At 39.3% G+C, this 24,110-nt stretch overlaps 1 protein-coding gene across 2 annotated transcripts in view; it reads left to right on the top strand.

Annotated features, from left to right (window-relative positions):
• LIN7A (lin-7 homolog A, crumbs cell polarity complex component) overlaps positions 1–24,110 on the top strand; it is a 123,506-nt gene that overhangs the window by 80,268 nt on the left and 19,128 nt on the right. For both annotated transcript variants that reach the window (XM_047742596.1, XM_047742598.1), the window contains exons 3-4: positions 3,335–3,406; positions 5,757–5,966. In XM_047742596.1, coding sequence (XP_047598552.1) covers positions 3,335–3,406; positions 5,757–5,966 — 282 coding nt within the window. The remainder of the gene's footprint in view (positions 1–3,334; positions 3,407–5,756; positions 5,967–24,110) is intronic.

The following is a 24,110-nucleotide window of genomic DNA, read 5'->3' as shown; positions in this document are numbered from 1 at the left end:
ACCTCATTTAATCCTCTTAACAGACCTAGAAGTTAGTTACAACTCTAAGGTTTATGTTGCAAATGAGAAAATTGAACCCCAGTGAAATCAAGTTGCTGACCCGGAACATACAATGAATACGTGGCATCTGCAGGACCTGTGGATTATCCACCCATAAGCTGCCTCTTGCATACTCCACTTTTTAATTCACAATTCAAATTGGAATATTAAAGATAATTATTCTTCAATTTTTATTGACTTCATTTTAGAAACTCACAAAATTGCTTTCTGCTTTCATCCGTTGATGACAACCTTCTCATTATTTGCTAATGATTGTCCTCATAAACATGGTTGGATGCAAGCAAAGATAGAACTTTCCCTGGAAAAGATCACAAAAATGACTCCAGACAAATTCAAATGGTTTAAAACTAAGGAGGGAGAGATTTCTCTGCTTGGATGAAGCCAGGAACAAGAAATGGAGAAAATGATAATTGGGTCTTTTAGCATCGCGTTAAACAGGTATAAACAAGGGGCTAGCAGGTGAAAGGGCATTCCAAACAGAGCAAACCGTATAGGCAAAGATGTAGGCAGCTGGAAAGCTATGATATGTTTGGGGAACAGTGAGGGTGGGGGAGAACAAGTAGGGAAATGAAATTATGAGAAAAGGGTGGGTTCTGCGTTATTGTCGTTGGTTTAACTCCTGGAGGCATCTGACTTTGCAATCCTTTGAGTGTTGAAGACAGCTAAAAGCACAATAGTGACATGGTCAGGTAACTAAAGTTAATAGTGTTTGGTGATGGGAGACCCAATGAAGACACTAATCAGAGCTTTGAGCAAGAGATAATGAGTTATGATAGAACGAAGGAGGGGCACCTGGGTGGCTCAGTTGGTTAAGCATCTGCCTTTGGTTCAGGTCTTGATCCTGGAGTTTCAAGATTAAGCCCCACATAGGGCTCTCTGCTCAGTGGGGAGACTGCTTCTCACTCTGCCTCTCATCCCACTTGTGTTCGCTCTCTTTCGTGCTCTCTTTCTCTCTTCCAAATAAATAAAAATCTTTTAGAAAAAAGGTAGAATGAAGGGATCAGATTTAAGAGAGATTATTAACAAGAAAAGCAGAGTAAGGAGAATTTTGCTCTTAAATGGTCTGTAAGATCAAATAAGTAGAATTAATTTGTGGAAGAGAGATTTCTCCAAAACAAAGCGATGCACTTTCAAGGAAATAACATGGAAACATGTTAAGCAGTTGGTAACCCGGAGAATTTGGATTAACAAGTCTCAGGCTGCACAAATGCTTTCCTGGAAAACTATTCCCTTCCATTCAGACTTCTCACTACTTCTTAGTGAAGTATAGGGCCAAGTGGTAGATTCTGAATGGTGCCCCTACCTTTCTAGTCCAGGCCACCTGGTCTTTTTCCTTCTAAACATGCCCCTTAGGAAAGACGCGTCAGCATTAATGGAGACTCAACCAAATGTATTTTGAGAAATGACGAGCCAGCTAAGAAATGTTGGGAAGAGATCCATCTGAGACACTCAGAGAACGATTGTTGAATGGATGTGTGAATCACATTCTGAGTTCACTTTAATAACTTTTTACTTAAGTGTGGAAAATAATTTTCTACTTCATCTTTTACTGAAGTAGCTAATGGGTCACTCTTAAAAAAGTACCCCAGCAAAATTCCAAATTGACTTTTACCTCTACACATCATATAATTGATTTTTTTACAACTTTATTATTTAAATCTTTAAAATGGGCAGAGAGTCTAACATATTTAACCTTACTGGTTTCTTTTCCTAAATGTCGTCTTCAAACTATGTTTTAAGGGTCCTTCTCTATATTTAAGCTTATTTATGATGAAGCACTGTATTTTAGCACTGATATACAGGTTTTATAACCCTATCCCTGACAATTTAGAAGGAAAACATTTTTTTTCTACTACATTCTAACAATTTTCATAGTTGTGCATAAAATTGTAATTAATAATAATACCTGCTATTTAAGGAGTGGTCTTTAGGTGCCAGAGTATTATTTCTTGAAAGTATTATTTCAAGAAAAAACTATACTAAATAAATATTCTTTACCCATTTCTCAGATGGGCAAAAAGAAAGTCAAACTGGTGAAGTGGTTCAACCAGGACCTCGTAGTTCCCCAGTTAGACTGCAAGGCTCAAACTTTGGTCCATTAGTCGGCAAAAACTATGTGTTTAGTACAATATCATTCTGAGTCCAGATTTTACTTCTGTTCTTTTTATTTCATTTAAATGTTAATATGAGCCCATAGCTGATATGTTCCTCTCTGCAACTAGTCCTAAGAATCTCTCTCTTTACTTGTCCCTGCCCCCGAATACCATTTATCTTCTATATTTATGGGTTATGAATATATGTCATGAATGGTAACATACCTTCCAACATGCAAGGAAAAGATATTGTTAGCCCAGCTTTGTGGAATATTAATTTATGAAACTATTTAAGATTTGATTTATTTATTTTAGAGAGAGAGAGTGTGGGAGCGGGAGTGGGGGGCGGGGAAGAGCAAAGGGAAAGGGACAAGCAGACTCTGTGCTGAGCTCTATCTCTGTCTCACTACCCTGAGATCATGACCTGAGCAGAAAACAAGAGCCCCATTCTCAACTGACTGAGCCACCGCAGCGCCCTGAAAATTATTTTTTAAGTGTTACTTTAAAAAAAAATTTTTAAAAATTTTAAAAAACACTTTAAATATTTTTAAAATGTTACTTTACTAGGGATGCCAGGGTGGGTCAGGCGTTAAGCATCTGCCTTTGTCTTGGGTCATGATCCAGGGTCCTGGGATCGAGTCCCATGTCAGGCTCCCTGCTTAGGGGAAGCCTGCTTCTCCCTTTCCCACTCCCCCTGTTTGTGTTCCCTCTCTCACTGTCTCTATCTCTCTCTGTGTGTCAAATAAATAAACCAAATCTTAAAAAAAAAAAATTAAAGTGTTCCTTAGATTCAGGATATATATATATATATATAATTTTATCACATATTTGAGAGACAGCACTTTAAATGGTAAAAATTCTTACTGACAAAGTAGTTTTTATAAAACCAAATATAAAAGTTTTTATATTTGATGAACGCAGATAGCCAATAATAAAAATGTTCGTCTTCTCTGTTGCAACCCTCCCCCACCAAAAAAAAAAAAAAAAAGAAAGAAAAAAAAAAAAGGAAGGAAGGAAGGACTTTTGGTCCCAATCACCAGGATAACTGACCCAGAGCTATTTTGCATTGTGACATAGAACTTGTGTTTTACAATGAAAATTTGTCATCCTATTGCAACGAAAGAATTGATATTCGTAACGTTCTTACCCATTCTTTTTTTTTTTTTATGTGAACATTTTAGGTGTATCAATACATGCATGAAACGATCACTGTTAATGGCTGTCCTGAATTCCGTGCCAGGGCCACAGCAAAGGTAAGGCTTGAGTAACTTTGAAAGTATACTTGACCCCAGTGATCTAGTAATTGATTGTGCGCGTGTGTGTTTCAGGTGTTCTCGTGTGTACACTGTAAGAGAATTTAGACATCAGTGGCAGCCCAGAGTCTAGAACCAGTACTACTTCCCAGGTAAAAATCCTAATGGAAAATTGAACGTTTCTGCTGCTTCTGTAGCTTAAGAAAGGAGAATGATTTCATTAAACTCACTAAACGTCCATTTGGCACAAGCAAATCTACTGGTTCATTTTATGAGATCATATGTGGTTTTCTGACACATGTCTCTGATCCAAAAGAACTTGTTCCTTATTCAGTGCATGAAGATTTATTTGCACAAGTCGAAAGATTTGACTTGAGGCAGACTTGAAGGGAACTCCCCTGAGACCCACTGACCTAGGATTCTTCCTTATCTTCAGCAGGAGCGGTGGGTAGTTTGCTGAAAGAATGTGACCTTGACCTAAAGGGAAAGCCCATCACCTTTTGTGGTACTGACCACATTTGTTCCTTGAAGACTCAAATCCAGAGACTGCAGAGAAATCTAATGGAACTCTTACCCTAACAGAAATCTTACAGCAATGGGATCATGAAATTATCTGGAAAATAGACCATTAGGAAACAACAGTTTTAAACTAAGATCACTGATGTCGTTCTTATTTTACAAACACAGAGGTGTTATAATAGATACACAACAACTTGCTTTTTAAAAGCTCTTCTCTTTCTAATAATGTATGAGAAACAAGAACTGGTGAAAATAATCAGCATTTTCCATTGAATTCTTTTGTGTTATATCACCTCGTTTGGTTTCTCTCCTGATTTTTTTAGTTGTCATTCTGTAACTGAACACTGTAGATTTGTAAGTTGTTTTGTTTTGTTTTGTTTTGAACCCAGACAAAAAGAGAGTGTTATTATCATTATATCCTGCTTTGCTTGTACTGAAGTGGAACACACACTGAAAAATGATCCCTACGTGGTTTAATTAAGGGGAAAGTGAATTATGTAGTGTTTTACCATTCTCATTTCTTATTCATGTAGAACAGCAGGATGGTAGCATACTGTTGCAATAGCACAATATTTTCTGGTTGTTTCTGGGCTGTCTGCATTGCATCCATGTCAGCCATTAAAATCTATGCATGACAACGAGGTTTGCATGAGCAAATGCATGTAGCTAAAAACAAGCCATTATTTCCATATCATTCACTAAATTTCACTAAATGCAGACAGTAGCATAATGCTCAATTGATGTGACAATGCTGTGTGTGGAAAAGAATGGACAGTAGTTGGCAATCAGTATTTTCAGAGTGTGGAGTAAATCACTTTATGGTAGGCCTCTAATCAACTGTGGTTAAGGCAGGTGAATGCAAGTGGAAAATAGGAAGCAGGCAGAGAATCTTTTCTTGGTAGAAACTACTTCAGGGCTGTTCTTTTCTTTCCATGAGGGGTGGGAACTAATGGTAAGTTGGGTTTTCGACTTATTTTTAAAAATTAATAGATAAGTCTTAAAACTATGTCCATATTAAATGAAATTTTGGACGTGTTGATATAAAACCATAGGCTGCTCATTTTTGCCCACAACCCCACAGGAGGTGAAATATTAAATGTAAAATGTGGGGGAAAACATCCTTAACAGATAAGAAGACTTCTCATAATAATGCCAAACATTGATGTGAAATACTAATAATCTGTTTGAATCTATTGTGTTAGCTTTTATTTTCCTCTAAGTATCCTCAATCAAAAAAGAAAGAAAGAAACCCCAAAAACAAAAACAACCCCAAAACTCAATTTGCAAAGCCAGTGGTCAGGCCAGAGTGAGATTATACGTATCCGCCAGAGTTTATATGTATAAGTGCTTCTAAGTACATTGAGTAAATATTCATGAGTATTTATGTGCAAGCACTAGGCAAGACTGTGTCACACAAAGAAGCGGATTACGTAATCTCTGCCCTTCCGGTGCTCACGGTCAACAGGTACACGGAATCGTTAGAGCATGCGTACAGTGCGGAGGTAGTCTATGGACCAAACCTATTTTGGAGTGCGAGAAAAGGAGGAATTTCAGCTGCCCTCAGGTACCTGGGAAAGAGTTTGGTGAAAACGGGACATTTGTATCAGAATGGATAAATTCTAGAAAGCCGGAAATAGCCAGTTAGGGCTTTGCCAAAGAAAGGACTCATAGATGACATTTAAGTGAAGCAAGCTCCCTCCCCACCGTGTTCTTTTTTTCCACAGGAGAATGCTATAAAAATAAGAGGAGGTGCCTGACCCTACCCACTGCAAAGCTTACGAAGAGCCTTATTTCCCTCGTTTTATTACCAAATGACCATCTTTTCTTTCAGGCAACAGTTGCAGCTTTTGCAGCTAGTGAAGGCCACTCCCACCCTCGGGTAGTCGAACTGCCAAAGACTGATGAAGGCCTTGGTTTTAACGTGATGGGAGGAAAGGAGCAAAATTCCCCCATTTATATCTCTCGCATCATTCCTGGAGGGGTGGCCGAAAGACACGGAGGCCTCAAAAGGGGAGACCAGCTGCTATCAGTGAACGGAGTGGTATGTTCCTAAAATAACCAGAGGTTTTCTCCCCTGAGCACATTTCTCCCCCCTGCTGTTACTGAAGTCAATGTTGAAAACCTAGAAGAAATCAGAATTTTGCGTCCAAACGGCTTCCTCAGTGTTGATGGACAGTAAACCCACAAAAGCAGTCATTTTGTGTAGTTTTCAGGTTTCGTTTCGTTGGTTTGGGTATGATTAGTATGAACTAGTTAGAAAGCCATCCCAAGGAGTCATCCCAAGTAGTAGAAATTTACCCGATACGACACTCGAATGGATTTAATGTTTAGAAGAACATAATAATCCCAAGGTACTTTTTATTCAAATTACTATAGAAGAATATATGCATTTAAGAGATAAAGATAAAACTCCTCACCCTGTATTTTTTATTTTAATTAAAGAGGAAGGATAATTTTAATGGAAAAAGATAACGCACAGCTAATTCCTTAATGTACAGCTCTAATAAAAACATATTAGCCTCTTCCCCAAAAAAGCTTGATTATGTTATATATTCATCCTGTATATTTTCATTTTGGCATGAAGTTAAGGCAGATTAAAATATATAACATTTTAAAGTAGCAGTATGAGCATTTTTTTTTCATACCCTTGCATTCTTTGGATGCCATTACCTCCGCATGTAATAAGGACTTGCTTAAGAAATAGCCTTATCTGAATCATTTTCTCCTCCTAACTTCTACTTACATCAAAAATAATTGAAAAGCATAAATTTCAGAAGTTTAAATAGGAACAGATCAGTGTTCACCTGTGTATTACTCTCCTAACAGCTTTTCCTGAGAACTTAAGATTTTAATTAATCAGCTAGATCTGGGTTATTTGTGGCCATGTTGATCTCTGCTTAGAACACAACATCTAAAATAAAATACATCTGGAATGTGATATTGGTAACGAGAGGGTAAATTCTTGTGTATTTATATCTTGTATCTTGTTTGTTTCTTTCTTTTTTTATTTTTTTGGCCTAACTAGTAGTTTTACAGAACCCCAGACTACTCATTCAACTCTGCTGACCTCCGATGGCCATCAAAATCATCAATCCATGAAAATTCTATGTCCTTCAGCATTCCAGTTCTAAAATTACCATTTCATTTACTTTTTTCTATGTAACAATGCTTTGAGATGAGCTTTCTTGTTGACCTTTAGGTAACTATGACTTTTTCAAAGCATAGTTCTATTGATCATTTCAGAGTCCAGCTTTCTAGTAGACCTAGGTCATTCAAGTATGTCACAAAGTAATCTGTACCTCGGTGTATGAATTTACTATAGTTTATCTGAAAATATAGGGAAGATCAAAAGAAAATATAGATTTTTAAAAAAATGAAAAGTACAGAAAAGAACCAAAAATACATTAATAGAAATTGTGATTATATATAGCAACGATAAATGTCAATGAAATCGATTTAATGGGTGGTTGGTTGACATTTAACTATCTGTCAAGGGAGCTAAAGAGCCTTTGTTTAACCCATGTATTTGCAAGGAAACAGCTGTAGGTATTTCATAATCTCTCATCTATTCCTTGCAATGACCATGTGACTTTATCTGGGAGGCTGCAGTGGGTGTTGGAGAGTGGAATCAGATGCATCAGTCTCTATCACTCAAAATTCATATGATTATAAGCAAACATCCCCTACACTTGATTTCCCTAGCCACAATAAGGAGAGTTGTAAGGAAGGGCCCTGATGAAGATTAAAATGAGGCAGGCTGTCTTTTAAGAACTGTCCTGTCATAATTTGGTGAAACACCCTTTGATAAGTAAGGGTGTTTACTGAAGAAGGTTGAAGAGGGTTAGCGGTAGCCCCATGATAGTTAATGCTAGCCTTGCTAAAAGTATGTCTTAAGACAAGTTCTACTACACAGGCAGGCGTATTTTATTTTATTTTTTTGAAGATTTTATTTATTTATTTGAAAGAGAGAGAGATAATGAGCAGGAGGGAGCAACAGAGGGAGAGAGAGAACAGACTCCCTACTGAGCAGGGAGACTGACTCAGGACTGATCTCAGGACCCTGAGATCATGACCGGTGCAGAGGGCAGTCACTTAACCGACTGAGCTACCCAGGCGCCCCTACAGGTAGGCCTATTTCAGCAAACATGTTAGCAAAAAGGCGCTCATTTGGTGTCTTTCAGAAGTTGATCACATTCTAGTTCTCTGTCCATTCAGATGGTTCAGTCATTACCTGGGAGAAAAGGTTTGCTCGAAGCAGATGGAACAACATTCCAGGGCTAGGATTTTGCTACCCTTTCATTCATCTCAGACAATGAGAAATCCTCTTAAACTGGCAGTTAGAAATCAGAAGCTTTAGTGATCAGACTTAGGCCACCAACCCTATGGTATGGGCTATGAGCCTCCTCATGAGCCTCCTCAAGATTTTTGCATCCTGTTTGTGCAAAGATGGTGAGTGTCTCCAAAAGTCTTTAATATTCCACGTATATTTAAAACTCTTAATCTTACCAGTGAAGTTCCATTTATCATGGTAGTTAGTGAGTCACTAGTTTCACCAATTTTGAATCCATTTCTGATATACTTTTGCTAATAAGCAAAGCATCATTTTTTCAGTGAAATAGTATAATTAATGCTTTTAGGTGGCCAAGCTCTTGGACTGGTTTAAGCTTCTCAAATTGGGGTTTCAAGTATTGCACATCCATATATCTAAACTATATGTTATAAGCTACATATTTTAAAGTTTTTTTAAAAGTAAGTTGTATACATTTTAAGAGTGCCTAATATTGACTAGATGTTCATCAAGAGGTAGTTTTCATTCCGTAGATGAGAAACTTCTTGAGTTTCTCCTAGCCATGCAAAGAGTAATTAATCCCAGGCAAGAACGCTGGGCTTCTAACACCTAATCCAGAAGTCTTTTCAGTATAAACTTCAGTCAGATAGAAGTATTTAATTAGAAAAAATAATAACCCCATAATGGAAGAGCTAAAAAAGAGGAAAGATTGGCAAATGATCAAATTATTTCTCTTAACACCTTAAAATACCATTTGAGGAAATTACTATGGAAGATTTTGAGAACATGTCATTATAAACTGAGAAAAAAAATTAGAATAAAGTGATCTGAAGGGCTGAAGCAAACCTAAACTACTTTAGTACAAGTACTCTGGGGAACATTTCCTAAAGTCCTACTTAAAAAGTGAAGAAATTATTCCATGGGTCTTTAAACTCTGAAAAAATATTTGAAAGTATGTCTTGATTATGTATGTTTGTTTTTATTCCCTGCCTCCTTTTAGAAAGGATATGTCACAATGTCTGATAAAAAAAATGGATATGTAGAACTATTAACATGGCACGTTAGGTAATAAAGTGGGATGATGGAAAGAGGGAAAAATAAATAAGTAGATATAAAGAAAAGATACAGCAATTGGGCAGGTGATTTTCAGTTTCTCTCTTAGTGTCTTGGAAGACAAAACAGAAGGAAACTCGTACCAGCTCAGCTATCATTGGAGGGAATTTTTTTTTTTTTTCTCTAAACCTGAGCTTCGGAGAAATTTCCCATGGGATTCTTACAAATGGGACATTGAATCACCTAATACGATTTTCTAGAAAATACAGAGGCCTTTTGTGTAGGGCTACTTCTTATGTCAACCCTCAGTAAAAACAGAGCTGAATGCTTGATTAAAATCTAGCATTAACAGAGGGTCAAAATGTTACTGTTCGAGTGTATAGCGTTGTATTGATCTTCTTTTCACCCTTCTCTGCCCAAGTATGTCATCAGCAATTTTGAGAAAGGACTAAAGCGTGTAAGCCTTTTTTTTTTTTTTTAAAGGGTGCAGCCATTGTGGAGGTGGCAAAGACAATAAATAAATTTAGTGATAAAGCCCAGATAGTAAAAGTAAAAATCTCAGTAGAATGGAAGAATAGGCCTAATTTCATGAGAATCTACATGAGGTCTTGCTCCTGTGCCCACAAAACTAGCTACCTCTGTGCAAAATCAGGGAGGAATGACTAAACATCAAAATCAGAGAGGAAAAAAAAAAAGTTTGGGGATTTCAGTTGATTTCAAGAGGAATATGAGGGAAGTTGGAAAAAAAACCCACAAAAACATGTTAATGTGAGTTTCAGGGCATTAATACAAATATAGTGTACAGACATGGGAGGAAACTGGTCCAGCTCTGGAATGTGCTGTTCAGCTCACACCCCATTGTGCTCCAGTCCTGGTTCCTCCCTGTGGAGAACAGTTAAGTCCATCCAGACATGAGCAGTCTTCTATCCAGTGAACATGTTAAAGAAGGAAGGGAGTTGTTTAGGATGGAGAAGATAATATTTAGAGGAATGATGGCTGTCTTCACTCATCCTGCCTTGTGTGAGGTGCCTGATGGCAAGGCCCTTGGGTAGAAGGCATAAGGAAAGTATTTCAAGCTTATTATACTAAAGAGCTTTTCAACACATAGAGCTCTATAAACCGGGAAAGACTGAATCCTGAAACAGTATGTGCCCATCATTTGAAGTTTTAATCAGAGAACAGAAGAACCACCCTGAAGGAGTATTTTAGGAGTATGTGTAGAGAGCTGGAATAGTTGGCCCCAAGTTCCCTTCTAACTCTGTAACTGTGATTCTGTGTCCTTAGATGGAATTTCCCTGAGACCACTATACACACCCCCACACACCCCTTTTTATACAGGTAAGTAGGTTCCAACTACTCTCTGTGCACATTACTAATGCGAGATTTTTCCTGAACAGAACGATTAGGAAGCTACTACAATATGATACTTTCTGTTTATTTAGAACTTTATAATTTACGAATGGCATTTACACGATATTCTCCCAGTTGTTCCTCAGAACAGTCGAGCATGAAATGGGTAGCTAGGCCAGAGTTTGTTCCCCGTCCCACCGCACAAACACACACACACAGAGAGAGAGAGAGAGAGAGAGAGAGAGAGAGAGAGAGAGAGAAATGGATACACAGAAACCCACACTGAAATACACATACAGGAACTGAATTCCGGTCTTTATTGTGATCATAATTGATGCTTACCAAATGTTAACTATTAGTTCTTTAAAAAGTCAATCCCAGTGAAATCTGAGTAAGTTCCATGGATTGTGCCAACATCAATTTTCTATTTTTAACATTAAACAATACTTTTACAAGATGTTAATATTGGGAGAAGCTGAGTAAAGGGTACGTGGGGATTCCCTCTCTATTTCTTTTCAACTTTCTATGACTCTATAATTATTTTCTAGTAATCCTTTTTAAACAGAGAAATTTCAAAAGAATCAACTTGAAATATGATATCCTACTGGTACTGATGGAAGAGAGGGCAGGTGGGAAGCAGACGGCAGAAGACAGAAAGATAAAAGCACTAGAACTTTAAAAATATGTCCTAGTGGGAAGAGGACTTCATTAGCCTCTGAAATTCATGCGTGTGTTTAGAGCATCATTGGTGGGAAAATTGCAGTTAAATTTGCCCAGCTCTGTAGTTAATCCTAAATAAAGCTGTTGATACAGTGTATGCACAGTACTAATTGATTTTTAAGCATAACAGATGAATGAGCAAAAGTTTAGGGATGGAACAGAATAAATTGTTTTCCTGGAATTTGGCTTTTTTCCCATTTTACAAATACCTATGCCAAGTTAAGGGTGAGTACTCACAGTCTAAATTACTTATGCAGAAATGCTGTCAGTTGTGGAATGAGGGCGAAACAAAAATTAGAATTCCTTAGATTTGAGCTCTGAGGAGCTACAGTATCCCAGAAGGGAGATCTGTGTGAAAATCTTACTTACCTATACCTGAACAAAGAGGAAACACAAATAAAATAATTTTTTAAAGTTACTATGAAATGTATTAAGATTTCTATGAAAATTTAAGCTCCACATCAGAATGTGTGCCCTATGACAGCAGTAATTTTTTTATTGATTATTTTTATTAACATATAATGTATTATTGGCCCCAGGGGTACAGGCTTGTGAATCGTCAGGCTTACACACTTCACAGCACTCACGATACCACATTTTTGTTCATTGCCTTACCTTCAGCCTTGAACCGTCCCTGTGTGTAGACCAGGCTCCATATCGAATCTTTGGGACACCAGACACCATTGTAAGCGCCCTACATAATGAATTTGTTATTTCCACATAATGATCTTTTGTGGTAGGTGCTATTATTAGTACTCTCATTTTACAAATAGGGAAACTGAGGAAGAGAGCAATCAAGAAACTTCCCCAAGGTCATACAGCTACTGAATGATAGAGTTGGAAATTCTAACTCAGTCTGGCCTTATTCATTCATAAAGGTAAATATACACCTCAGCCATTAATAAATTCCTATTTTTATCTATCTGTAGGAAAAAATCAAGGTATCTTAACCTTTATGGGTTTACATAAGTGCATTATTGGTGGGAAAAGGGTCTGTCCTTTTTCTCAGACTCTCACGAGGGGCTTTGACCTTTCAAAAGTTAAGAACCATTCCTAAATATAGTAATGTTTTGGAAAAGGACATGTTTACTTGAATTCAGGTGGCTCAGAATACGGAAGGGGCCTGAAGAGCTTGGTTTGAATGTATTTGAGCCGTTCCGCATCTGGCTAACCCCTCACTCCACTCCGTGCCAGACGCAGAAATCTCAGAGGCCACAGCGTGGCCGGAACCACCAGTTACAGCCCCGACTGACCCACAACCACTGTCCATGTCGCTTGCCCGTTAGTGGGGAGCAGGCATAGACCTCAGCGGGGAAGGCAGAGAGGCAGAGCCTCCATCTTCACTTTCCTTAGAGGCCTGCTGTGAGAGTCCCCAGCTCCATTCTAGACCACGGGGTCTCGAGGAAAGCTATTCCCCTCACTTCTTTCTGCCTAGGAGTCCTTTCCAGATTCTTCACCTTTCTTGGCAACTGAGTGGCAGATTGTTTCAGTTATAATTAAATAGGAGTGCAAGCTGGAACTTCATTTAAGTACTGACAAGTTTTGTTCTCTGGATGTCTTCACGAGACACTCCACTCACAACTATGAAGGAGCCACGAGAAATACAACTGTGTTGTTTTATTATCCCAGTCACCTTGGGAGAGACACACACAAGGCACCAGGCACCATATCCTCCAGTACGTGGCAGTGCTGAGCAGGGGGTGGTCTGGTCCCCTTCGTCCTGAGGTGGCTTGTGAGGTCGGCCACCCCAACAGAACAGGTGACAAGAGCTCACAGGCTACAGCTGCTGCCTTCCTGCCCAGTGGTTTCAGCCTGCTGCCCTGGGCCCTGTGAGTATTGGTTCTCAGACATGAACAGCTCTACTTGAGCTTTGAGCATCCACTGAGATTGTTCTGGTAAAACTGACTGAAAATGGCTCAGTGCCAGGACACACTCACATTTAGGCAGTAATAAAGGACAGATCTCTAGATGCTCAAAAGCACTCCTACACATGGGGTCAGACTGACCTAAATCTCTGCTTAGCTTGCTGACAATCGGTTTTTGACGGTTCAGTGTAGTTGCTAGTGCAGTCTTTCTCAGAGTTATTTTTACCATTTGTTGTTTGTGTTTTCCTCGTTTTGTGCTGCTATTTTAGCAATTTTTTTCATTCATTCAACAATTATTTGTAGAGCAATTATTATATGACAGCTGCTGAGCTAAGCCCTGGGTACAGATGGTGAACAAAATAAAAAAGGTTGTAAGTCTCATGGAACTTTCTGCCTGGTAGAGAGTAGGAAAGTGATGTTGATAGTGATAATGAGAATAAACACATAAATCTATATGGTACTGGTGATATATCTGTCTCTTCTCCCAACCTGAAGGAAATCACCCTGATGACTGAGTTCAGTTCTACACTGGCCAGAATAATGAGATTTTCACTCCAGATAGTTGATACAGGAGCAGTCCTATGGCTGCTCCAACAAATTATCACAAACTTGACAGCTTAAACAATAGAAAAGAGTTCTCTCAGAGTTCAAGAGGCCAGACAGAAGTCTGACATCAGTTGAATGACCCAAACCAAGGGGTGAGCAGGGCTCTGCCCTTTCCTGAGTCTCTAGAGGACAATCCTGTTCTCTTTCCTCTAGCTCTAGTGGCAGCAGACATTCCTTGACCTGTGTCTACCTCGCTCAAATCTCTGCCTCCACGGTAACATTACCTTTCTCTCTTCCGGGTCAAACCTTCCTCTACTTCCCTCTTATAAAGACACTTGTGGTTGCACTTAGGGCCCACCTGGATTGCGCAGGATAATCTCATCTCGATTCTTAAATCAATCACATCAGCAAAGCCCCTTTTTCCATGTAAGGTCACTTTTGTAAGCTCCAGGGAATAAGACCAGACTTTTACAGGCTTCTGCAGTGTGCTAAATCCATAGGGCTTACGGGCGTCCAAGACCATGGAATAGGACAGCCTCACAGGCTGGGGGCAAATTGGTTTTCCACTCTTAGGCAAGCATGTGATGAATCTTGTCCACCTTCCTCCCGATCCTCCCCTCCCACTTTGGGAACTTTTCTCCTTTCACTTTTTGTCTATACAGTCGATGAAGCCCCTCGGCCTCCTCTTTGCCGTTCCCCTAGCCCTGATTATATCTCATCTTTGAATGATGAAAGACAATGCTGCCATTTCTTTCTGCGGAACAGCCAAAGGTTTTCGGCTATTTTTGAGTCCTTTTTTTGTCACCTGGGTGTGGTTTGAAGGAAGCCAAGGGGATGGGGAATGGGGAGAACCAACACACAAAGAACACACAAATTTATTCTTCTGGATATAAAACTGCCTCATAATTAAGCCCTGTGACAGGTGCCAGAAAGGGAAAAGGAGAAGAAAATAAGGTGCTGTGTAAAAGAGTATGAGAAGGTACTTTTAATAACCATTAGGGATAGTCTGTCTGAGACAGAGGGCAAGGAAGAGTCCGTTGTCCTCAGAGCAGAGAGTTTGTGTGAGGGCACCCAGGTAAGGAAGTCCGTGACTTGCCACGTGGGACTGGCCAATATGAGCAGAGCGACTGCATCATGGAGAGTCAGATACCATGAGCTCAAGGGCTGGTTGGGAATGGGGCAGATTCTTATAGGTGCAACCAAAGAGGTTTTATTTCCTTTTAAGTGCAAGAGGAATCTTGATGTCCATCTATTCTGAAATCTGGTGATAGGCTAAGGATTTCTGATACCTTCTATGGCTATTCATTATGAAATGAAACACGTGATACTTTTTCACTATTTAAGTATGGTGGTTTTGGTCTCTTATTTACATTTTCTTTCTATACTCTTATACCACTTGACTAAAATCGGGCACCTGCTAACAACTTCAAAGCCATTTTCTGTCTTTCTATGCTACTTTTAATGGAAATGAGAACACTTTTACTGCCAATTGATATTTTCAACATCTCAATTAAGACATTAAAATTCGAGTTCTTATAGGTTCTGAGGAGTGTAAGGATATTCTAGCCATAATAAGATCATTTATTTTTTTTTAAAGATTTTACTTATTTATTTGAGAGAGAGAGAGAGAGAGCACAAGCAGTGGGGAGGAGTAGAGGCAGAAGCAGACTCCTCACTGAGCAGGGAGCCCAATGAGGGACTCGATTCCAGGAGCCTGGGATCATGACCTGAGCTGAAGGCAGACGCTTAACCAACTGAGCCACCAGGTGCCTGATCATTTACTCTTTGAAACTCTGTTTCATCATGTATAATGCAGAAATGACAATACCTTTCTTGCAGGGCAGATGTGATTAACTAAGATAAAGTATGTGAAAGTATCTACCACTAAGTATCTGCCATTAATTCTTACTAATGACTATTTATATTAATGTTATATTTATGTTAATGTAAATAACTTTCCTTTAAGACAGGTAAGGGTCCCTTCCTATCTTACAATTTTGCCTATATATATATTTAAACTCTCATTTCAGGCTAAGTCATTTACTTTGCTCTGCTCTCTATCTTCAAAAGACAGTAAAAGTCCCCTGTTGACCGTTCTAAGTCCAGAGGCAGTTGGAGCCTACTCATTGGTTGATATTGACAAGTCATTGGATTTCTTGGTGTTCTTACATCTTCAAAACTGATATAAGAGCACCTGTCCAATCTACCTTGCTTAATAGTATTGAAGGTAAAAGAGAGAATTAATGAATATAGATAGCACTGGCAAAAAGAAGACTGTATCTTTCCACAAAAAAAAAAAATATGCACCATTATTGCCGTATATTATTATCAAAAAGCCTTTTTCCTCAAGCTCCCAGATGGGTCTGTCTGTATTTCCTGTTGCTACAGAGTCTTAATTTGCAAGTGCTAAAAATGGAAGTAATCATCCTTCTTCTGTTGGCTGAGAACCATGTGGTTTATCTCAAAGGAATACAGCATTTGTCTTCAAATTCTGTGCTACAGCGAGTTCTGGCATCGTTTTGGCTTTGAGGAATTCACCAAACTCAATTACTGGTTATTGTTATAACCATTAGCAGAGAAGCCAATTTCTATTGCCTAAGAGCTGTGCTTGATGATTCAGTTTAAGCTTAACTGGCTTGAGAAAGAGCATTCTTTTAGGTTATTAAATGTTGGTCCACAGACTGCTGGCACCAGCCTAAAGCAGAGTTAGGATGTTGTTAATATACCATGATTCTGTAGGTATGCCTAATGAAATGCAGACCAAGTTAAAGCCAAGTTTGTGGAGTTTTCCACAGTGGATTTTGATCTGCTCTTGTTCTTGATTACATTTCAAAGAAAGAAGATGCTGATAGAAATGGCAGTCATATAACAAATCATAAGCTCTGTGTGGTTACTTGGAGGTTCATCCCCCCCAAACCTAGATGTTAGTTGCCGAGCCTCAGCTATGGGAAATGGAAGGAAGGAGTCTTGGCAGTTGCGGTGTCAGAACAACACCTCTCTAAGTTAGCCAGGGGGTATGACCACATTTAATGAAGTTGCAAAGTGTGTCATATTGAACCATAGACTTCTACCGAAGTCTATCATAGCATGTAGCCTGCTCCTTTCCAGCATTCTGGAAAGGAGACTGCATCCAAGGCTTGTCTCAGAATGATAGGATCCACGAGAAGGAACCCTGCCATTGACCTTAATTACCATGGGTGACAAAGGCAAAGAGACTGACAGCTCATCGTGAGTGAATCTGTGTCTACAGGCCAGCAGCACTTTGAGAAATCACTTTAAAGGATTCAGATGGCCACAAGAGGATTATTAACCATGTGCGCCTATGCCTGGCAATGGGAAAGGAACAGTTTAGCAAAACAGAGATCATACCGTGAAGGGGCTTGCTTTTACCTAATTATCCTGGAAACATCAAGTTAAGTCTTTCATAAATGGCTACATTACCCATAATTGGCCTTAGATTTAGCTTTGGGTGATTGGTAGAAATATTGAGTCACTATGTTATGAACAGAAACAGGCTAAGACCTCTCCACTTTTCTGCCTGAATCTAGATGGCACAGTATCTATTTGACCATGCTATTAAAGTCTAGAACTGAAGTCTGCAGGGAACCTGAGATCCTGAGAGCCCTCTGAGTTTTATATTGGCTCTGGAATGAGACTGACTGCCAAGCTGGGAGGAGGGACAGTTCCTCATCCTGAAATTCTCTTTATTGTTGTGTCTACGATCTATCTAAATTTTTAGAAAATTTAAATGATTATTATGTTGTTATTCATTCTTAATGTAAGAAGCAACTTTTTATTAATTAATTAATTAATTAATTAATTAATTTTTAAAGATTTTATTTATTTGACAGAGAGAGATCACAAGTAGGCAGAGAGGCAGGCAGAGAGAGAGGAGGAAGCAGGCTCCCTGATGAGCAGAGAACCCGATGCAGGGCTCGATCCCAGGACCCTGAGCTCATGACCTGAGCTGAAGGCAGAGGCTTAACCCACTGAGCCACCCAGCCACCCCAAGAAGCAACTTTAAATATCACTGGCCATGCTGTAGCAATTGAGACAGAACTAATTCCCATAGGAACCCACTGCACACACCATTTTGCCTGGGTCTTATTTTACTAAATGAAATTGGCAGGAGGGATAGTACAAAGCTGTATGATGCTAGTTATCAGATCACACATCATTTTATGGTGTCAATATTTGTAGAAGTTAAAATGCTTTCTCTAGTTGTATTGAATATATTTTGCACATATTTGGAGTGTTCCACAAAGAAGCCCAATCACTTTTAACCTGTTTGACCTCTAATACATTTATTAAGAAAATCATCAAGAAGTTAATTATGTGCAACTTATTAGGCACATTTGATTACTCTGTGAATAAAACAAATCAAATATAGTCATTAACATTCCATCTGATGTACTTTCAGTTATCTAAGAAATGCGGGACCCAAGTCAAACTTGAAATTTTAACTATCTTTTTCGTGTTATTCTCTCTGGACCTAACCACATCATCTGCTTTCTCTAATACATTAGCTGCTCAGTTACTCCACCAAAATTTTAGTTTGAGAGAGTAGAATCAGACTATCCGCTGACAAAAGGTAGTTAAATTCCCTGTCCCTAGAGCACATATGTAGCCAAATAAGGTTATATAACATTGCCCCGTTATAGTCTTGATAGTCATTCCTTTGTCCAAAAAAAAGTATTTTTTAAGCATCTATAGGGTGCCAGGCACTATTGGAGGCAGTCAGGATCCTCTAGTGAGAAAAAAAAAAAAAAAAAGAGAAAGAGAGAGGGAAATTCTTATCTTCATGGAGTTTCTATTCCAGTGGGGAAGATAAGCAATACATGAAATAAATAAACATCTATAATGTTAGATGGTGGCAAGCGTCAAGGGAAAAGAAAAGAAATCAGTACAGTGTAAGGATAGGGAGTGCCAGGGTACTGTGAGGAGAGGGTGTGGTGCTGAGTGGTCAGAGGAGCATCCATCAGAGGTAATATTTGAGGAGAGGCTGAAAGGAGATGAGGGGGTCAGCCCCTTGAGAGTGTAGGGAAGAAAATGCCATCCCGGAAAAGAGTCAGTGCAAGGTCCCTGAGACGGAAGAGCAGCTGGCATGTTGGAGAAGCAAGAAAGGGCTACAGATGAGGTCAGTGGTAGTAGCTCCTTCCCTGTGTTTTTATTTTTAAAGTTTTTGTTGATTAAAAAAATGCAACTTTTTAAAAATTTAATTTTATTTTTTCAGTGTTCAAGATTCATTGTTTATGCACCACACCCAGTGCTCCATGCAACACATGCCCTCCTTAATACCCACTACCAGGCCATCCCAATCTCCCACCACCACCCCCCCGCCAAAACCCTCAGTTTGTTTCTCAGAGTCCACAGTCTCTCATGGTTTGTCTCCCGCTCCAATTTTCCCCAACTCACCTCTCCTCTCCTTCACCCAATGTCTTCTGTGTTATGTAACTTTTTAAAAAATAATCTTCTACTCAATATATAAATGCCACTACATTAAAATGGCAACTTAAAGGGTGCCTGGGTGGCTCAGTCAGTTAGGCGTCTGCTTTTTGCTCAGGTCATGATCCCAGGGTTCTGGGATCAATTCCCACACTGGGCTCCCTGCTCAGTGGGTGTGTCTGCTTCTCCCTCTATCTCTGCCCCCTTCTTGTGGTCTCATGCTCTCTTTCTCTCTCTCTCAAATAAATAATAAAATCTTTTGTAAAAATGGCAACTTAAAAATCCCCAGATGTTAGACTTAGAAATGAAGCAGGCACAGGAACAAGCATAGTCCCAAAATCAGGAACAAAAGTAACAGGAAAGGCTTCCTTGCAGAGCTTACAGCCCAGGCATCTGCCAAGCACTCTGAATGCACTGGGCAATTGAATGCTCAAAGACTCAGTGGAGTGTGTAGAGTTTGAGGAGCAATTTGGTAACCTCTCTGAGCCCTATTCTCCTCATCACAGAAGATGATAGTAGCAGCTACCTTGTTTTTATGATTTGGTGTTAAAATGGCGTAACATGGTCCCTGACAGTAAGAACTGAAAAAAATGTTGGTCATGATCCTTGTTACTAGTTTATAATTATGGCAGCAGCCATTAATTTAACTAGGAAATCATTGTTTTTCTCAGAGTTGTGACAGCATAGCTAACTTACAAAGTTGTTGATGAACATTAACCAATTTGCAAAATTTAGGTATTCATCCATCCATCCATTCATTCATTCATTCAGCAAAATGTTACTGGGTCTGGTGTTGCCTTAGTCATTGGTGACAGAAAAATAAATACCTCTGATCTCATATTTATAAGTCTGGGGAAGAAATAGGCCTAAGTGTGGGGCTCTGTGGGAGATTGTGGACGGGCGTCTAACCGGGTCATGGGAGGGCCAGACGAGACTCATAGGCAAGTAGATGCTGTAGGTAGAGGGAGGCAGTGAGGAATATGAAAGAGCCACCTCACGGGGAGCTAGAACAGAGTCCAGATCCGAGACAAAAAGGCCAACTTTTCTTTTTGGAGCCTGAAAATATAAGCAGGGGTCAGGTCGTGATGAGGCACACTGGCCTGGCGACTTCGGGCTGTATCTAAGTGATTGGGCGACTGGGAAGGATTTGAAGCAAGGCGTGACATGATCACATGTGCATTTTAGAATGCTTCCTGCAACGGCAGTGTGGAAGTTCAGAGAGGGCCACAAGTGGAGGCAGGGTGACCAGGCGTGGACATAACTACTGCTTAGTAAGAGGAGAAACAGATCTCATTATGAATCTGTTACTTAGGGAATAGCTCTGTTTCTTGATTTGTTGCCCCACATTGTTATTTGGGGGACCGGGGCAGAGGATCAATAATCATCATAGAGATGAATATAAAGGAATATGAAGTCAACTCATGTCATTTTCAAACAACTTCCTGGGAGGACTGATTTATACCCGTCTCTGGGATCTCACATCTATCAAGCTTGAAATCACTGCCGTTTTTCAACTCAGGAGGCATTAGGTGAAAAGCAAAAATTTAAACCTGCAGTATTTCATAATTCTTCCTCACCATTTCTCAAACATCATTCCCTGAAAACCTGGAGGTATCCCATGCCTGCTTTAGCACGAATGATCTACCAGGCCGTGTAACCGAAATGTTAGCACAGATCAAAAACCAACCGAGAGGACGTGAAAGAAAGGAAAACTCAGGCTGGTTTCAGGAAATTAACGATACCAGCAGAAAAAACATTCGGTGATGACCGTTCAAACGGAATCTCGGTGGTTTTCACAGACCACACTTCTACATCTATAACTTTTGCAGTAATGCAGCTAAAATCCCTTCATTTCACCTAAATCACCCAGGCAATTACAGTTATAATTTATTTTTGCTCAGATTCCTTCAAAGCTGTGCCTCAAAGCACTTTTTAAACAAAATTACCCTTTGTCCCACCTTCTTCGGTTTGTTCTAGAATGACTTTCCCCTCTCATTTTCTTTATGATGATATTGGGCTAGTGAATTAAATTATACAAAAAATATGAATCCATCCTTATAAAGCTTGCAAATAATTCAGTGTGAAAAGACCCCAGTCAATTAAAAAAAAAAAAACCCAAACCCTTTTAACCATTTCCCTTTCTTCATTCCATTCTAGTTCTTTCCTCCCTCCACCTGCCTTTGTGAAGAAACGCTATGAGAGTGGGTACTTATGCAAACATTTTTCTTTGCACTCAAGTACATTTATTTAATTACTTATTTTTAATAGTTTAATTTATTTGTTTAATTACTTTTTTAAATTACTTATTTATTTAATTACTTATTTATTTAATTACTTATTTATTTTTAAACCTAAACATATAAGGCAATACAGAACAGTGATTACAAGGCAAGTGGGGAGGCAGAGTCCTTACACATTAATGGTGTTGTGTCCTTGGAAACTCACTGAGCCTCAGTTTCCTCATACAAAATTCAGATGATAACATTACATAACCCACCCAGTTGTTAGGAAGGGTAACTATTTTGATAAATTTAAAGCACTTGGAACAGTACCTAATAGTAAACACTCAATGAATGCTATTTTTATAAGTAAGTTTTAAAAATGCCTTGATATTTTCATATGTACTTATTATTCCATGACTTGCTTTCTCAGAAGTATGTCTTGGGGGGCATTTGGGTGGCACAGTCTGTTCAGCATCCGACTCTTGGTTTCGTCTGCAGTCGTGATCTTGGGATCGTGGGATCGAGCCCCACATTGGGTTCTGTGCTCAGCAGGGAGTCTGTTTGGGTTTCTCTTTCCCTCTCCCTCTGCCCCTCCCTGTCCTCCCCCAATGCTGACTCTCACACTCTCTCTCTCTCTAATGACTAAATAAATATTTTTTAAGAAGTATGTCTTGGATATCTTCCCTTGTCAGTATATGCTTATATTTTTTAAAGAAGGTTTTATTTATTTATTTGACAGAGAGAGAAGGAGAACAAGCAGGGGGAGCAGCCAGCAGAGGGAGAGGGAGAAGTAAGCTCCTCACTGAGTAAGGAGCCTGAAGCGGGACTCGATCCTAGGACCCTGGGATCATGACCTGAGCTGAAGGCAGATGCTTAACCAACTGAGCCACCCAGGTGCCCCATATGCTTACATTTTTAATCTGCTCTGTAGTATTCTGTGGTGTGTGAGTACCACAGTTAATCTAAGCATTCCCCCAGAGATGGACATTTAGCTTGTTACCCAACTGGCTTTCTGTTTTTTGGTTGTTTTTGTTTGTTTGTTTGTTTTCGTTATTGTGAACATGGCTTTAATGAAAATCTTCATGTTTACCAGTGACTGTTTTTCTGGCGTGGATACTGACATGGGCTAAGGTTAGGGAGATATGGGCATACTTTATTTTAATGGACACTGCCAAATTGACCTCCAATTTATACTTCTACATTGTATGAGAACATAAATTTCACCAAGTCTTTGGCAATACATTATCATTTTTTTAAAATAAATGGATAATTTTTGTCCCATTCTGGATTTATTCTGTATCTTCCTAAGTAATAAAGTCGAGCATATTTTTACTTGAACGCTTTACCAGAGGGCTCTAGTCATTCTAAATGCTGGCAGAAATGAAAGAGGCATGTACAATTCAAAAAAGAACTCCATTGTGATTTTGGGGTATGAATGAGGGGGAGAGTCTTAGGAGGTAAAGTTGAACAGGTCAGCTGGGAGTACAGAGGGAAGGTCCTTGTAGGTCACTGTAGGGTGTTTGGACCAAGAAAATGACCTAATAGAGAAGTGCTATCTGGAATGGACTTTGAATGATGGGTGGGGATTTACTACCACAGGAAAATGAAGGAAAGACATTCTAGGCTGAGGGAATAAGACTGAAAGATTACGGAAACATGAAAATACATGGTAAAAACAGAATATGAGTTGACCATATATTGGAAATGAATATAAGGAAGCAGGGTTGGGCCCACTTATTTGAGGGAAGTAGTTTGCATGCTATACGAAGTTATGGGAAAATATTCATCAGTTAGAGGAACCTGCCTTTCTTGGGCGCATTCCGTGGGCCAGGTTTAGTATGTGGTACTTTACATGGGTAGTTCATTAATCCTTAAGTGACACCGCTAAAGGAAATGTTACACCATTTTGGAGGCATAGGAACTGAAGCTCAGGGAAATGATATAATTTGCCCTAAATCATATAGCCGGTAATCTTTGGGTCAAAGCTTTGAAGCCAGCACTCCCCAGATAGGTTAAGCAGACGCTGGGTGCGTACTGTGCCCTGTGCTGGGTACTAGGGAGAAACGATTGATGTGGCCCTGTCCCTGGTCTCTAGGACAGTGTCTACCAGAGCTGTGTGTATTCTGCTCCTCACCGGAGTAAGCAACAGCATGGAAAGACCAAGGGACTCAGACAAGAATTTGGAGAACAGTTTTGATGATAAGAGAGAAGATAGAGGATATTTTAAAATCCAGGCAAGATATCATAAGAAATAAGAGGGAGGAGAGATGAGATGGTAAATGGGGAATGAATGTCAATCAGTTTGATGGTTAATTGGTTGAGGGGAGCATGCAAGAGATGTCCCCAGAGTGTCTAGTATGGGTGGTTGCATGGCCAGAGGCAGCAAGAACCAGAGAGGAAGGGTGAAAAGAATCTTTGGAGGTTAGAGCCAGTTAAAGCATTGGAAATAAGTTTTATTTTGTGGACCTACCTGAAAAATCTTAGTGTAAGTCACTGGTGACAAATGCAAGAATATTCTGTGGGTGTGCTTTTAATTGGAAAAGACATTTATATGCAGAGCCAGAGAGATATTGGACAGTAAACCCAAAATAGCCTTTAAATGTTCGCTTCTCCTGCAAGAAGGCATCTGTAATGTTAAGTCTCCACAATTAAATTAAATGTTATAGCTATTATTAATATTTATTATTCATGATACA

Source organism: Lutra lutra, chromosome 8 (assembly GCF_902655055.1).
Source record: "Lutra lutra chromosome 8, mLutLut1.2, whole genome shotgun sequence".
Classification (NCBI taxonomy): Eukaryota; Metazoa; Chordata; class Mammalia; order Carnivora; family Mustelidae; genus Lutra; species Lutra lutra.
Note: the sequence above shows the minus strand (reverse complement) of the source record. Positions and strands in the feature narration are given on the sequence as shown.